The sequence below is a fragment of the Neolamprologus multifasciatus genome, chromosome 2 (assembly GCF_963576455.1).
Source record: "Neolamprologus multifasciatus chromosome 2, fNeoMul1.2, whole genome shotgun sequence".
In the NCBI taxonomy this organism is placed as follows: Eukaryota; Metazoa; Chordata; class Actinopteri; order Cichliformes; family Cichlidae; genus Neolamprologus; species Neolamprologus multifasciatus.
In genome coordinates, this window is record NC_140440.1 from 35,364,360 (window position 1) to 35,382,394 (window position 18,035).

The 18,035-nt window shown below is 41.8% G+C and overlaps 1 protein-coding gene across 9 annotated transcripts in view; it reads right to left on the reverse strand.

Moving 5' to 3' along the window:
- enox2 (ecto-NOX disulfide-thiol exchanger 2) overlaps positions 1-18,035 on the reverse strand; it is a 209,557-nt gene that overhangs the window by 21,293 nt on the left and 170,229 nt on the right. For all 9 annotated transcript variants that reach the window (XM_085130882.1, XM_085130908.1, XM_085130899.1 and 6 more), the window contains 4 exons: positions 17,772-17,984; positions 13,495-13,601; positions 7,647-7,761; positions 1,740-1,927 (listed from right to left, as the gene is read on the reverse strand). In XM_085130882.1, the coding sequence (XP_084987008.1) occupies positions 1,740-1,927; positions 7,647-7,761; positions 13,495-13,601; positions 17,772-17,984 (623 nt within the window). The remainder of the gene's footprint in view (positions 1-1,739; positions 1,928-7,646; positions 7,762-13,494; positions 13,602-17,771; positions 17,985-18,035) is intronic.

Consider the following 18,035-nt stretch of genomic DNA (forward strand, 5'->3'; position numbering starts at 1 on the left):
TTTAATGGATTTTTCTTCTTCTAAACATGAATTGATCATCATTTCCATTACCTGAGACACTGAGAATGAGTCAAACTTTAGCGTTGTAAAGGCAAATTTAAGGATTTCTGACATCCTATGGCTGCTCATTTCAAATTTAGAAAGATTATTAAGCTGTAAGGTAAAGATTTAGTAGTTAAGATAATATTCAGTGGTCCTTTTGATCTTAATCAGCAGATTCGGTTTAAACTGCTGAAACAGAATTAGAGTTAATTGAACTTACGCATGTCTTTGTTTCCCCATTTTGCTGCAGAACTACTCAACAGACCTTATAAAACTGTTTGCTGATCTGCTGTTTTCAAGGTCAAGAATAAAAGGCTCCAAATGTCACCCATACAAATAATAAAAACTTTAAATGACTTAGACAATATAGTCTTAAAGATCATCTTCTTTACTTTTAAACAGCTTTCAGTGTGGCTGCTTTCCCCCCCAAAACAAAACAAAAATACTGAAGCCAATTCCTTGTAGAGGACCAACAGTGGTGATGAGAGCTGAGTCCTCAGCTATGACCCAGCATGTAGGCGTGTCGGGTCAGGAGGGTGATCCAGAGGATCTGGGTCACTTTGCACCTTCACTTTGTCCCCAGACTGTTCTGACTGCAATTTTCCACAATCTGGAAACCAGGTGGAAACTCTGCATGACTGTGGAGGCACAAGTGCAAGGAGACCAGGAAAAACACTTCTGTGTAGGGATGTAAAACATGAGCTGAATGAAAATGGATCCAGAGGTGCATGAAAAGATAATGCTGCATGTGAGGATGCATGAATTCAAATTATTTTTGGAATTTTAGGAGCCTATTAACTAAACGTTGTAGACTTGAACCTCTAAAATTGTCTGTGCATGCTTTCTGACATTACTGACCACCTCAGCCTCCCATCTTTCAGAAAACTTGACCTCACTCCTTGACCTTGGGGTTGAGGTCACCAAGATTCAAACTTGTCTTTTGCCATCAGAATTATTGTCTAAAGGCAAAGAAAGATGCCCAACGGATTTACTTCATCAAACTCGTCTTTGATTTTTAGTAGAAGCACCTGTGGTATGAATTTGAAAATCCTACGTCGCCTCGTTTTCGAGTTATCACATTCACAAACTTGGGTGGGTGACAACAAAACCCCATCAGCTCAACAGCTGAGGGGTAGAAAGTGTTGCATCCTGTGTGTGCTGTGCAAGCGTGACATGAAAATGTTTTAAATCACTTAGATGGGTTTCTTTTTAAAGTAGGAAATGTAAAAAGTTATTCAGCAACTTTTAGATTGAAACCTAGTTCATGGCATTAAAATCCTAATCGAGAATGTTTTTCCAATATCTTTTTTTGATTAAATGGTCTGAAATGGTTTTAATAGCCTTGGGTTCGTTCCAAGAATATGCTGTTTGAATCGCAGCACCGAGCTCTCCAGTTCTAAATAAAACCCGTTCTGACAGTGAACAAGTGTTTCCTGTAAGTAATATTTTTCAGCTGCTCTTCACAGATGCTCCAGACAACTGTGCTTCTCTACGTGCTCCCAAACAGCACTTAGTTACCATTTAAAGTGCTGGGTCATGGATAAATGACAGCGACGGTTTTAGAAAATTCAACGAGTTAACCTGAGCGACCTCGTTGGTACAAAGTACCCAGTGCAGACAGGAACCAATAGGAGATTAAACCCACTGTTGGACAGAATAGTGTGTCTGTATGCGTCTGTGTAGACGATAAGCATCACCTTCTGCATGCCTTGTAGAGCCTGCTGCAGGAAGCTGAGCTGCTGTGAGTGAGTGTTGTCCTCCTCGCTCCTAATTGGCTGATTTTTGCCTTGTTCTTGTTTTAGCAGCTCCACCTCGTTCCTGTAGGCGTCCAGCTGGCAGCGTAGGGAGTCGTTCTCCTCCTTTAATGCCTCTGCTTGGGAAACTCCTACATAATAAACACAGAGAAAATTAAATATCCTGGTGATCATGGATCGCCACCGGTCATTCATTTAACACCCCTAACAATACAAATTCTAGTTGAGATAAGGCTCAGTTTTACTGTGTCACTTCTGATACGGTGCTCTTGAGTTTTCCCCGACCTGTTTGTTCTCTGAAGACGTTTATATTAAAAAACAAACAAGATAGTAAAGGTTGCACCTCATCACTGCATCACTCCTCATTCACAGAGGCAACAGCAGGAGGTGACTATTAGAGCATTGATAACAAAAGAGTTAGGACAGAGCATGACAGAAAAAGATGGCATTTATCTACAAAGCTTCTGACATTAAAGCTCCAGAAAGCTCGGTTTACATCCCATTATTTTACCCACTGTTATTTTATTCGCAGTTGGAGGATTTCTTTCACTTGGATAGGCATTAAATTTATATACCACCCGTCCTTTGATCAACTTCAGGAATACACACATAATGAAGCATTTTCTGTTTGCAACCACTTTGATTTGCACCTCTGACTGGCTTCAGCTGCCCAACAATAATGGCTGAGGCACAAAGGCAGCCACCAAGGTCAGAAATAATGGTCAAAAACTGATATCTCAGAAATAAAGTTGAAGAAAAGGCTAAAGAACGTGTAGTGATGGGATCGTGTTATGTTTCTGATATATAATTGGTAAAAATCTAATTTAGTAATAAATATTATCGAAACAGTACTTTGTGTTCACAAGTCAGGCTACGGTGATTTTTGAGATGTGGCTTCTTTTTGATCTAAACTGAACACCTGGAAAGTTTCAGATCTGCTAAAATCCAGAGGCAGACACACCCTTTGGTGCAGGTTTTGCCAGAGAAATATTTTGCCACGTCTACACACAGACACGTACAGATTCACAAGATGAAAATCATGCCAGCTAGAGTATCACGGCTGGCAACAACTCACTGCTATATCCTGGCACATTTACTTTTCACTGCCATCAGGGGACACCCAGCTTCACAGATCTATCTTTAACAATGTATGTAATTCTTTATCTTAATAATTCAGCCAAGGACTAAAATACATTTTCAAACAAACCATTGGGTTTAACAGTGAACTGAATAATGTAGTGTGCATGAAGTATGGTCTCCCAGTGGGTTCGTCTGTTTTTTCATTCAGATAAAATAGATGCCAGGAGACGATGGATTCAAGGTAAGGAGAGAAATAGGTCAGAAAAGTGACACAGAAGCTTATTGTAGTTTCCTTTCATGAAAGTAAACTGCTATGAAAGTCTATTTCAGTTAGCCAGTTGCTACAATAAGCTAGCCATTAGGGCTGCCACAATCGACTAATCAGATCATCATCCATTGGACATAAAACGTACAGCTTATTGCACCAGCAGCATCTGCTCTTATATAACTATCATTAGCTTACAGCTTTAAGTGTTTAAGGTATGTGCTAACTAAAAATAAAGACAAGATGATAGTTTATTAATTTTAATGCAGATTGTTTCGGTGAAGTTTAATAAACTCCTTGCTATCTAAAATATAACAGGACACTGGAGTAAATTCTTGAGCATCTCACACTTCTGATAATCAGCTGTCTGCTTGACGTTTATTCAGCTGTGTAAAAACTATAACTATAATCTCAGCCAAACCGATTTACTCAAGAACAAATAAAATACTGAAAAAAGCCAAACAATAACATTTTTAAGTTATCTAAGTGACTTATATATCATGTTTAACCTGAGTAGCGAAAGACGGCGGTGGGTTTGAAAACGATTTGCGGGAGTCCGGTGTTCTCACGGCTCTAGTGAGCCTAGCCCCCGGCTAGCTATCGAGCTAACAGACGTCTCCGAAAACGTCGGAGCGCTTTTGAAAATATGTGGTGTCTTGATAAACTGAGCAGATATTTGAGGTTTACACAGCTACATTCTCGCCTGAAAATATGTTAAACGTTTATTTTGTGACCCAGAAAGAATAATAAGAGTAATATTAAAACTAACTAGCTGCCGCCATTGTTGGAAACTGAGCTGGGCTGCGCTATGAATTCTGGGACACAGCTTCTTCTTCTTCGGGGTTTAACAGCAGCTGGCATCCTTGTACATGCAGTGCTGCCATCTTCTGTTTCAGTCCGTTATTACACTCTTAAATCCTACTACTTATTCCTGCGTCTTTTGGGATCTTACAAAGCTTCAAACGACGTCGACTATTAAATCAGTCGTCGATGATTTTGATAGTCGACGTAATCGTGACTAGTCAACTAATCGTGGCAGCCCTACTAGCTAATAAGTTCGACTGCTAGCAGGGTTAGCTTACATTTGCACACTGTTCAATACAAAGTACTGAAAGCAGTGAAACATCACTTATAATGTCTATAAAGAATTTTCCTTTTGATGTAATTATCAGAAAGGCTGGACCATGATTATTAATTCCCATCTTTAAAGTTTGATGCTTCAACTTTTTTTTTTTTACTTCAATATGGACCTTTCGTATACAGAAATATTTTTCTGGCAGTCACAGTTATAAGTTACACACTTATGAACCTCATACAAATCCCAATTTAATCCCCGCTTATAGCAACAAAAACACATACAATGTTTGATCAACTGAGAAAGTGCTGTGTCTCCAGGTTAACAGTGAGGATATCATTCAAAGACATTTTGAAATTGGAACCAGAGGCGCCTTCCCTTTCATAAGTTGAATGACAGCGGCTTGGCAAGATATTAAAAAGAAAAAACAACTCCCATCACATTTGGAGTAAATCCAGACTGATGAACAAGTTCACTATATGAGATTTTATAACTGACCCAGGGAGGAAAGCTTGGAGAAAACTTTACATTTCTACCCATAATGCTTTTCCTTATTTTCTGTGTACTGTTACAATAGTGCATGCTTACATTAAGCACTGCAGAACTTTCAAACACTGAGGTCAATATATATGAAAGTTATCCCTGTGAGCCAAAAGCTCAGGCTGCTCTAAATGTTTACTTTGAGGCCTATTTTCTACTCTGGGCTCTGTAAAATGTCAATGACACTGGATAAACTGATGTGGTCACATCAGGCGAACAGCACTAGCTGTGAAAGACGGCCCCAACAACTCCTGTTCAAACGCTTTTAGTAGGGGTAGCAAATCAAAGAAACGCTGGGAAAGGAAAGAGCAAGGGAACGAAAGCAGCTTGTTTTAGACCAGTGACTGAACCAAGCTGAGGGGTTTGCACTAATCCACAGTATAAGATAAATACAGATTTTACAAAACTGTTACTGATGCAAAGCTACAATTTGATCCAGGTGATCGATATATTTATTTATTTTTTCTGCTTATTCTGTTGGTTTTTGTTTTTTGCCCTTCTCCCCCGTCCCTCTTCTCAGCTGTTTTTCTTTCCCTCTTTCTTTCTCCCTTTTCGTTCCCCCAGTCAAGTCTGTCCCATATTCAGCAAGCGAAAATAAAATAAACAATAAAAGGTGAATCAAATGGACCATTACGGCAAGGCTGGGATGGTCAATTTGGTAAAGTAAATCCGTTGGGCATCTTTCTTCGCCTTTAGACAATAATTCTGATGCAAAAGAGCCAAACGGGACAGGCAAAAAAACCAACAAAAAACCCCCCCAAAAAACAAACAAAAACAAAAGCTGAGGGGTTTGCACTAATCCACAGTATAAGATAAACACAGATTTTACAAAACTGTTACTGATGCAAAGCTACAATTTTAGAGTCCACGAATGAAAACAAGACTTTGGAAATGAGCATAAGGCAGAGGTGCTCAGTGTCCTCACAGGAGAGAAGGTTGCTGTAAGCTGTGGGCTCGCTCTGTGTTTGAATGCTCTCATTGTTTCTGTGCAAGGTTTCTCCAGGTACTCTGGTTCCCTCCAGTAGTCCAAAGATGTGTGTAAAGCTAATTGGTGATTCTAATCTGCTGATCTGTCCAGGATGTACCCTTATGTCAGCTGCCACCCCCCCACCCTTAAACCAAAGCAGAAAAGTTGTTAAGCAAACAAGCATTGTAGGTCCCCTTTAGAAAGCAGACTGAGTAACCAAATTTAAATGATATTTAGTTACTTTTCAAGCATTTTATCGAACACAAAAGGGCCCAAAGTCCAACAGTACAATGCTGTCAAGTTGGTGGAGCACTGTCACTTCTATATACCATGTCCAGGGATCAAACACCTATAGTTTATATTAATGTACTCAAAGCTGTAATAATACCAGAGTGTTCTAGCCAGTAGCTCTCAATTGGACATTTGACCTGACCTACTGAGTAAAAGAGAGCAGATTGGGAGGAGGTATTATTCCATGAGATCTGCTCAGCTCCAAAGATATCGGTTCTGCTCTCCTACTGCAAGTCTTGAGCAGAAGCTCTTTGGGAAACTGCAACACACTGACTGGACTGGGGAGATAAGCCCCATCCTGTGTGAGTGAGTGTGTGCATGAAAGCATGTCTTGTTAGGTTTTGTGTGGGTGTTCACGAGTGCTGCCTGCAGTCTATCATGGAGGACCGTTGGCAGTGTTAATGAACTCTTGCTGGGCGTGTGTGTGTGTGTCCGTGCTGGGTTTGTGTGAGCTCTTTCCTACCAGCAAAATGAAGGTTTGAGGTGAGAAGTGTATTGATCTGAGAGCCTCATCAACTTGGTGTGAGGAGATGTCAACTGCTCGGCCAGATTCTGTTACGTAACAGGCGAAGCTATCGACCTGCAGATATCCGCGAGTGTGCACGTAGGCATACACCTTCGGGTGTACAGTCATGCACAGAAGCGGCTCTTTTGCCTTCTATTCTGTACGTGAGTCAGATGTGGAGCATCGATTCCCTTTTTAAGAGGCTGCAGTCATAACACAGGTGTTTTTAGCCGGGACGGCTGACGTGTAAACATGCCCGTTTGCTTAAAGGTTAGTGAGTGTGTGTGTGTGTGTGTGTGTGTGTGTGTGGGGGGGGGTGCAACACTCAGCCTGTTAACACAAATACGAAGAAGTGTCACATTAACACCTGCCACCTCAGCCCATCCTGCAGCATTGAGTGAAATGACAGGTCTTTGACAGCAATGCTAATTAATGATAGCTAAACAGCAAGGTTGCAAAAGAGAAGGGGCTGAAGTGACGAGTGCATTTACATACATTTGCATGCTAATTAGAGATGCTGTCATATTAGCAAAAGGCAGAGATCAGGCTGATTAAAAGCCAAGAAGAAACCACACATCTGAGACGTGAAGAGGAACAGAACATGGGATGAAGAGGCCTCACGTGTGCTTCCCTGCATGTTGCACCAATGACTACTATAGAATTATTGGGTTATTGTTATGGGGTTTGAGGGATTAGCAGCATCATTAACTTTTGTTGCTTCAGCAAACACAAAGAGCCTCCTTTGAGGGAGCAACAGAAGATTATGGCACTTCAGTGATGCCCCAATCTGAAATTAGATGGCAGCTGGCAGATGTGGACAGATTGGCACATGTTCATGCTCCTATGTGTACATTCACTGGGGTGGACTGAGGTGAATGACATTCAGCACTTATGTTCAACATTAACTCCGGCTAGCTTGCATATTGTCAGCAACTTGATGCAGTCTGAATGTGTTTGTATTCATGCGGGGATGTCAGATGCTTGGGGGCTGATTACTGTCGTTTCAGTCAAACAGAGCTGTCTCCCTCAGTTATTTAACAGTCTCTGTGCTGATCCTTTGGAAATCGTGATCAGTGTACTTCCTGTCAAGATGACAGAAGTGCTGAACTGTGGATGCATATGCATACCTGAGTCCTCAGAGTCCTTGCTGTCAGGGGCATCCTCCATATCATCATCAGACATCTCCATCTCCTCCTCTCGTCTGATGCCCATCAGCTGCTCGTTGTGCATGTTTCTAATCTCCTGCGAAACACAGTGAAAAGAGCGACGGGTCAAAACTGCAAAGACTCCAGAGTGATGCACATTTTAGCAGGTGCTGATCAGTAAACTCCTTCAACGTTGACGCTAAAGGAAAACTGAGCTGCAAAGGAAAACTTTGAACATATTGGTACAGAACAAAGGAGTGCAGCTGCAGAGAGATAAAAGGATGATATCAGAGCTAGGGCTCAGTTCCTTCTATGGCTCGGAAATGGGGTATACGGTAGCACATATGTAACGAGACCTCACCGTTTTGTACTTGGAGAAAAACAGCATACATTAAAGCAGCCATACAAATGCAACTCTACCATCTGTCAATGAAATGAAAGCTCCTCAATTTCACTACACACTGATTCACAACAACAAACCATGATAAGTGTCTCGGTGCACGTCGCGCCTGCTGCTGGTTTTTATGCCCGTGTTTTATTCTAATTGAGGGCACATCTGGAAACACCAGCAGTAACTGTAAAATACCAATCTTCTCCATTTCATTTCACCCTCACAGACAGAATCACTAATGACTACATCCATCTGGAGACCAGTAACCAGAAGCAGGTTTCAAAATGGTTTAAAGATTAAGGTCATACCACTGAAGTGGAGTGGCTGTAATTGAGACAAAACCTTCCAGGTTTGTGCTGAGAGAAAGTCAAAACAAACAAATAAACATATGGTCGACTGTTAACACTGAGACTATCCTACCACATCTCCATTGTTTGGTCTGTCTGGACCTTTAATAACATGTTTGCATTTTAGTGGAAAACATACATCTCGAAAGAATTATGATGCAGCTAATTCAGATGTATGATGCATTAGATACACGATTACATGCTCTGACAGGCCTAATATTTCAGCTTGTGCTGCAAAAGCGGTGAGGACTTGATTTACACATGTATGCAACACATATTAATGAATATAATGAAAGCAGTTGTTAATATAACAGCTGCACAATCATCTATAGAGCTCAACCTTTGTTGCAGCTTAAAGGTTGAACTTTGAGGCAGCCGATTTAAAGCCAAAGGCATCGATCAATATCATCTCACCATGATACTCCTCTCTCCTGCGACTTCACTCATTTACAGCATTTAGCGTTCAAAAGTGATTTCAACTTTGACCTCCATTCATTTGTGTTGTCCTCGGGGTTCCCATCCACCTAGGGGTCATTTTTGACCCGAGGACAACACAAGGGTTAAATCTAGGGATGCACCGATACCGATACTGGTATCGGGTATCAGGGCCGATACTGTAAAATGTGTGTGTACTCATACTCGTAAAAGTTAACCGATACCATGAACTGATACCAACTTATTTCATTAATCAGAGGGTGGCTTGTCATTTCTGTTGTAGTTTTTAGATTGGCCACTAGGGGGACATCCCGCGCTAAACAGACACAGGGTTAGGCGAGTGAGACTGGCAGCTCCAGATAAAAAAGAGAAACTGGAGGCTGCTGTAGCTAGGCTAAACAAAATGTCAGCAGTGTGGAACAGCCAACTTTAACTCAGGTTTTGGAAAAGCAAAGAAAAATGTCAAGAGAAAATCCACGGACAGTTAAAATAACAGAGGCTCTGACTCATTTTATTTCTCTCGATGACCAGCCAATGCCGGGCGTGGAAAACATAGGATTGCACCGTCTTCTCAGCATACTCGAGCTGTGATATGAAATTGGACACTCTGCAATAATTTAAAAGTTTATTTTATTCTCAAACCTAATTTGTATTTATTTTATTCCAAACAGAAGTGTTTCTTTATTATTCTGAAAGCTCGAGACAGTGCCAATAGTTCTGTAATTTAACAAAATATCACTATGTGGAGACTGCAATAATTAAACAGAAGTGCTTATTTTTCACTTGAAATTTTTTTGTGGTCATTTTTATTAAGATTTTATTTTTTATCGGCAGGGAATATAATAAAATCTGTCTTCCAATTCATTGTATTTGTGTGTGTGTGTGTGGTAGAAGTATCGGTTTTTGTACTCAGTATCGGCAAGTACTCAGATCCAAGTATCGGTATCGCATCGGTTTGAAAAAATTGGTGTCGTTGCATCCCTAGTTAAATCATTAAATATATGATTTATGCTTTAGAACAAAAGCAAAACATACAAGCCATCACTCAACACACCTCCATGAGCCTCTAGTGTCTTTCAAAGGATTTTTTTCAAAGCATGATATTCTCTTCATGTATTACACACAACTACACGGACGAGGACACGTTATCAACAGGGCGTCTCTGAGGCAATCAATGAAATAAAGACAGTGAAATATGAAAACAAGTATTTACTGACACATATGGGGGAGTGCTGTGTTTACAAACACCATCAGCAGATAAAAAGTGCAAAATCAATGAAATAACAATTTCTAAGCGAGGGAGCAAAAAAGCAGCCCAAGAGTAAATACATTTGAAACCATCTGTCAGCTGATGTTATCAGCCTGAGCCGTGGCACAGGTCAAACAGGTACTCGAAACACACAAGCACATGTGGAGAAACAGCCCTGTGTGTACAAGCACACATCCACCGCATATACACAAACACACCACATAAAGACAGAGAGACAGCTGTTGTCTGATTCTGCCTGTGAGCTGCAGCTCCTCTATTATTCGCCTGTAGCCACAGAGTGATACTGGCTCTCTGATGTTAAACTGTCCCCAAACAAACACTTACTTACCTATTCTCTATACACGGGACAGTGGCTGCAAGCACTGCAGCCTCTAAGACAGACAGGTATGAACGAAATAAAACCATTATTTGATAGTAATGTAAAGAAATGATCAGCTTTAATGGCACTAAGTGGAAGCATCCACCTCTACTGCCACATGCAGCCCATTGTTTTGGTTCTCTGACCTTCATGCACAGTGTGTAGTTGCCTTTTACACTTCTTGTTACACGTCCATATAGGGATGGGTACCGGTATCCGGTGCCATGATGGCACCGGTTCTGACATAAACGGTAGTAACCAGACCGAAAAGCAGCGCACATTTCGGTGCTTTATTTCCTGAGCTGTGGTACACTTTCTTCTTCCTTACATTTGTATTGGCGGTTGGCAAACAACTGAAAGGTGCATTACCGCCACCAACTGGTATGGAATGATACACTTTAGATTCTAGCCAATCATTTTAAGTTTCCGAGGATAGTAGGCGGGTCCAGGTACGTACGTTCTTTTAGAGCAGAGCTACAAATTAAAAATGTCCAAGGCGAAGCGGTCAAAAGTCTGGCTGTACTTCACAGCAAAAGATGCAAACTCAGCAGCTGCAACAAGTGCTTTAAGCTGATACTGTGATACTGTCAAAGGAGGTAACACCTCAAATCTGATGAAACACCTGGTGACGCATAGTGTTTTTTTTAAAAGCCGAGAAATGCGCCGTATTTGATAGCTTGCTGCGAGACCTCACACCGAGCACATCTACTGCGGGTGTGGTGCCTGTTATCGACCCGGAATTAGCAACATCCCCCAAAAACCCGAAGAGGAGAGTCCTGGCCCCTAGCCCTGCCAGTGTAGCAGAAATGATGATGATGATGATGCAGCAGCAGCCGTTCTTCTCTGCGTGAGTAGCTTAATGTTGTTGGTGTGTAATTTACGTTGAGTAGGCTAACCGCGTTATTACATTAATGCATGTAAGGTGAACTAGCAAACACCATCATAGCTACATGCGGCTGTCTTCTTGTTTGATGGCAGATACTCCCTTCACCCTGGACAAAAAGGCTAAAATGACCAAAGAAAAAGTGGAAAACAGTTAAACGTGAGAGGTTTTTGGACAAAGTTTGTGTTTTTTCCATTGTTTAAGCTGCTTCCAGCCAAGAGTGATACCATATATGCCCCATAGCTGCAGAAAAGGCTAACATTGTTATCTTTTTACAAAAAAACAGCTGAACATGAGAGGTTTTTGGACCACTTTTGTGTTTTCCATTCTTTAAGCACCGGTTTGAGCACCGTTTAAGTACCGGCACCGTTTCAAAAGTACCGGTTTGGCACCGGTATCGGATAAAACCTAAACGATACCCATCCCTACGTCCATATATAACTAAAGGTAACAGCTGAGTGCACTGTACCAACCCAGCAATATAGGCGTGGACGTGTTTCTTGTAAGCAATCATAAAATGCATGTGCACTTTTTGGAATTGTAAGCCTTCAGTGAAGCAGAAAGGAGCATCGCCTCCTTAGAGGTTGATTTTTTCTATACCTAACCTGAGTAATTGTTCCCTATTTCTTTAATACATTTTTTCTGCCTGCTGCAGCTTAAGCTCAAGTGCAAGACTGATCCAAAGCAATGAGCTGACAGACACTAAAACACTTCAGTGTTTGAATGTACAGGGAGTAAGGGCACCGAGTGATTTATTAGGTTAATCTATACTTGAAGATGCCTACCAGCTGCATGTGACCTCGCTAGTTACGATTACTTTTCTCCAGGCGCTGAGCGCTAACAGCCAGAGATAAAGACTCGACTCGGGGTTACGCTAACCCAACAGCTAGAGTTGAAACTACTTCACTTTGAGACAAGCACACAATGTCACGAAGTGTCTAAATCTCTTCTCAGAGATTGTAAGAGTAAAACAGCCTGAAGAGAAAACTCTTCGAAGGATGTTTCCTCGTATCAGGACATATTTAGCAGCAGTCCACCCACCGTGGTCTCTTTTGTTTACATTTAGGGTCATACTGTACAGCCTAATGTACGCAAGGAAGGAAACGAACGGAAAAACACCCGAGGCCTGATGTAAACACTGTTCACAACATGAGATTTGAAAACTTTCAATACTAAGAGTATGTTTTTATGATTCGTCAGTGAGCGTGTTGCTTAAGGACTGAGTGAGGCAATAAAACAAAAGGGTCTTTTCTGATGGCAGCATGTGCAATTAAATATGCATCATTCTGCTTCCTCTTACTCAGAGGCCTTAACACGAGCCATTATAAACACAACTTCCATGCTCATAATTCTGCAGTACATCTGATAATTGGAGCGACATTTCTGCACCACCACCTACCTTCAATGTGAAGTTTTTTGCACAAGTTGACTGCTGCTTCTGCTGCGACGTGTTTCGTTATTAATGAGCTTAACTGGGCTTTAACTTGCATCTTAAAACTGTTGTTTTTCATACTATGGTTCAAAGAAACTTACCAATCAGATATGCTCATATATGGTCCATTAGACGCAGGACTGCAACACATGCCTCCATTACATACAACCCATCATCATGTCAATTAATGTTCCATTTGGCAGAGAGAGAAAACAGCAAGCAGACAGCAGATGACAGAAGTGCTGTTAGACTTGAAAACGAATATGCTTTTAGCTCTCGATATATGTTCCTCAATCATTTACTTCAGAGAAAGAAAAAAGCCCCCAAAATCAACATCTTCTAATTTATTGGTGAAGAGGGCAGGGGAGGCAGATTTACCTTTCTTCTTGAACACTTAGGGGTGGAAGAAACAGACTCACCAAGCACCTTGTATCTCTTCATGGGGGAGGCAAGGCTGGAGGAAGGAGTGGAGGAGGAAAGGGCAGAGGTCTGGGCCTCAGTCTGTGCCTGGATCTCGCTTGATTGAGAGGCACCTGCTACTTACTATTACATGGGCTCTGCCCTTTCCTATCATTTCTTTATTATTACCATCACCTCTTTGGTATCAAAGAACATTTTAAAGCTTTACATTGAGAAGGCGTAAAACAAAGTGGGATAATGACTAATTTTTCCATAAATGATGTGATTGACACAGTTAAATCAAAATGTACCAACCTCTGCTTGTTTGCGCCACATGTCCAGATTCTTGCGCTGAGCTTTGGAGAAATGGTCCCATGCCTTTTGTTTGGAAGCAGCTTGGAATACAGACACAATCTGTTCAACTGTGGCAGGATGCAGGGAAGGACCAGTGACCACCCAGAGACAGAGAGAGAGAGGGAGAAAGAGAGAGAGGACAGTTGGGAAGGAGCAGAGGAGTGAAAAAGCCGAGTCAACTAGGGATGTAAAGAACTGTGTGTGTGTGTGTTCGTTCAGTGGTGTATGCATGCGTGTGTTCTACTTACCAGCTGATGCCAGTGTGCATCATCTTATGGCAGAGTGATCAGATGGTTCCCACAAGCAAAAGTTCAATAAATGATACGATTTCTGCAGAGCATGCTTGAATTATATGAGACAAACTGGTTTATGCAGAGCCTGTTGCTCTTTAGCACATGTCTACTCTTGACTGTAATTACCAACACTATAGCATAAACTGATTATTTTAGTCCAGGCTGACACAAACATCACCACTGGATCACTAAACTTGGCAGTTATTCATGAACCCAGAGCATAAACTCTCTGACATTTCCTGAAAGAACATCTTGTAGTTCTGTAGCCATCTTGAAATATTTCCAGGCACATATTTGGGAAGCGACTTCACTTCTTACTACAAGCAAGCAAATTAATGGGTAATCTGCATTTAACAGGTATGGTTTAATTAAACCGAGTGGCTTACGATTAGCCAAATACACCACTATGTCTAACAAATTCGAACATACCGAATTCAATCTTGACTCTGACTGAAGAGTAGGGATGGGTATCGTTTAGGTTTTATCCGATACCGGTGCCAAACCGGTACTTTTGAAACGGTGCCGGTGCTTAAACGGTGCCCAAACCGGTGCTTAAAGAATGGAAAACACAAAAATGGTCCAAAAACCTCTCATGTTCAGCTGTTTTTTTGTAAAAAGATAACAATGTTAGCCTTTTCTGCAGGTATACGGCATATATGGTATCACTCTTGGCTGGAAGCAGCTTAAACAATGGAAAAAACACAAACTTTGTCCAAAAACCTCTCATGTTTAACTGTTTCCACTTTTTCTTTGGTCATTTTAGCCTTTTTGTCCAGGGTGAAGGGAGTATCTGCCATCAAACAAGAAGACAGCTGCATGTAGCTATGATGATGTTTGCTAGTTCACGTTACATGCATTAATTTAATAACGCGGTTAGCCTACTCAACGTAAATTACACACGAACAACATTAAGCTACTCACGCAGAGAAGAACGGCTGCTGCTGCCATCATCATTTCTGCTACACTGGCAGGGCTAGGTTCATCGGATTTAAAGTGTGACCTCCTTTGACAGTATCAGCTTAAAGCACTTGTTGCAGGCTGCTGAGTTTGCATCTTTTGCTGTGAAGTACAGCCAGACTTTTGACCGCTTTGCCTTGGGCATTTTTAATCTGTAGCTCTGCTCTAAAAGAACGTACGTACCTGGACCCGCCTACTATCCTCGAAACGTAAAATGATTGGCTAGAATCTAAAGTGTATCATTCCATACCAGTTGGTGGCGGTAATGCACCTTTCAGTTGTTTGCCAACCGCCAATAGAAATGTAAGGAAGAAGAAAGTGTACCACAGCTCAGGAAAAAAAAGCACCGAAATAAAGCACCGAAATGCGCGCTGCTTTTCGGTCTGGTTACTACCGTTTATGTCAGAACCGGTGCCATCATGGCACCGGATACCGGTACCCATCCCTACTGAAGAGTTACTCACATTTTCTTTTTTCCTGTCAGTTCAGGTGCTTTTAAATGGCAGTTGGGAATATCACAGGTTTTCCCAAAAATGGCAGCTTTCCCGTCATAATTACATCCTGGATGCTGAAGTTAATACTATTTAAAAAAGAAATTATAGCACCTCAGATGTGACTTGAAGAAAGGAAGGAGTGCAGCGTCTCAGAGCTGCTAGCATGGCTGCAGACTTATTGTTTAATGAGGGACATTTTGCTCAGCAACTGCCAGCTGCCAAAAATAACCAAGGCCGACTCTCAGTATGCTACCGTTGACCACAATGCAGCTCCACTGCAGACGTGGGCTCAAGAACCTTGCCCAAGGACAACAAGTTGTTCAAGTAAGAGTGTTCCTGATTTATTTTTCCTGTGCAAATGCCACAAGCTCTCTGCTGCTGCTAAAACCTTTTACACGACTGTAACTACAAAGTCGTTTAAAGGGTAGAGACTCGAGTCTGGACTTTGAGTTTTTTCGGGTCATCGTGCCTAATTAGCACGAGGCAATAAGCCAGAACCTTTAACTTCAGGGTCTCCATTTACTCTGGATGTGATGGAGACAGCTGCTCTGCGTCTAAATATATTCTGTGTCAGATTTTATCTTCTGTGCAGTACATCAACGGAGTGATTTTTCCACCAGCTACCTGTCTGTTGTCATGCAGGTGGTCCTGGGTGGTCTGTGTATCTCAGAAGCCCCAACTCACGCAGAGGAGGAGCCAATAAGACCTCCAGTTAAGTGTGCGTTGGTGTGTGTGTGATTGCAGAGTGGTGAGAGATAGCACAGTTCAAGGATCAATATCATCTTCCCAGCACCCTGTAATTTGATGGATCCAATCGATGGTCAAGGCAAAGACGAGAGGCACGTGTTCAGACAGGCTTTCAGGCCTGTGAGCATATATGGAAATATTTTTACATTTTGTATACTACTCGTCTTCGACACGGCAGAAAGTCGGTCAAATGCAACCTCTTCACTGTCAATTATCTGGAGTTTCTGGAGAAGCTTTTGAGTCTGTTTTTCAGGGCTTTAAGCACCACAACTTCAAATCTAGTGAGGTAGCAGCAGAAGCCAGCATCTCAAAACCTGCACACATGCAATGAGACTGTGTGCAACAATAGACACCAGTAAAGATTAAGTGAAGCTTTTTAAATTTGGGATAAGAGATCCTGTAAGGTGACATACAGCTTCACAAACTACAATTTGTGGACGGCGAGTAGTAACCCAGACAGACTTTAGCTGTTATGACAAATAAAGCCTCCACAGGCTGAGTTACAGCATCAGGAAGAAGCTGAGAATTTATGTGTGGCTGAAATAATTGAGAATGGCCAATACAAAACAACAACAACAACAACAACAACAGGCCTGCCTCTCTTTCCGGTTTATACAAAGAGCTATACACCCACCATCTGTGTTTTCCATGTGCGTTATTTATCTAATAAACAAAAATGAAACAGTTGCAAACCAGCGACCGTCTCTAATGACGTCACGTTGTTTTTAACATGCATGTGGTGACAAAGTGTTGCAGACTTTAGTGGAAATCAGCAGCTGAAGAGCTGAAGCTCCATCTTACTATGCCTTTGGCTTTTTATCAACATCACTGTGCAGCACTCCCTGTACATGCTTGCTCTCCAGTGTGTTCTTGCAGAAAGTATGTTACTACATCCATCTGGCGACCTTAATAACAATACACTGTGTTTTCTTCCAACAACAATATCAACCTTTCTCTCCTCTGACTTTTTAAAGAAATATTTTGTATTATAGAAGCAACAAAAAGGGAGCAGGAGCCTTACAGGAACATTTTGTGGCGATCGTGGCGAAAAGAGTTGGGAGTTCGTCTTGTAATCGGAAGGTTGCCGGTTCGAGCCCCTGCCGTTGTGTCCTTGGGCGAGACACTTCACCCGTTGCCTACTGGTGGTGGTCAGAGGGCCCGGTGGCGCCAGTGTCCGGCAGCCTCGCCTCTGTCAGTGCGCCCCAGGGTGGCTGTGGCTACGATGTAGCTGCCATCACCAGTGTGTGAATGTGTGGATGATTGTGTATAGTGTAAAGCGCTTTGGGGTCCTTAGGGACTAATAAAGCGCTATATAAATACCATTTTCATTCTTAGGAAAGAAATTAAACTTACCTTTAAGCCATGGTGCCAACAACAATTTAGTACAAGACAAGAGGGCAGCTATGACACTATTAAGCCTAACCTTTAAACCGCAGTGTGTAGGTCAGTAGTTACATTTGTCTGTGCGTCATGTGAGAGACTGTGAACGATGTCATACTTACTTTTTAGTGGATTACACTTCTCCAGGCTTGATCTGGATTCTTGGTGCCTTTGTTTAGCTTACAAACTATTTCCATTCAATGTGGGTGTGCTATCCTAAAACTTACACTGAACCAAACAGGATTTGACTCATGCCATCATATCCTCTTCCTGTATTGTCCAATAAGAAGCTTCCTTACAGTATATACAGTGTAAAAATTGAAATATGCAAGTGTGTGTTTGTGAGAGACAGACTGCAGTAACTCACATTGAGCCAGTATACCAGCCAGAGCAGTCTTGAACTTGTCTTTGGCTTCTTCCATCTCTTTTTCATGCTGACTCTTCTCGCTCATCAGCCGGCGGATGTGGCTGTTGGAGGACTGGATCATGGAGTAGAAGTTGTTGGCGTTTCTGCGGTTAACTTCGCCTCGTTCAAGCCAGGTCAGGAGCACACGAACCGCTTCAGGAAATTTGCCGTCATCTGGGCAAGAAAGAGTAAGAGTTACGATTGACACAGTAAAGAAAAAACATG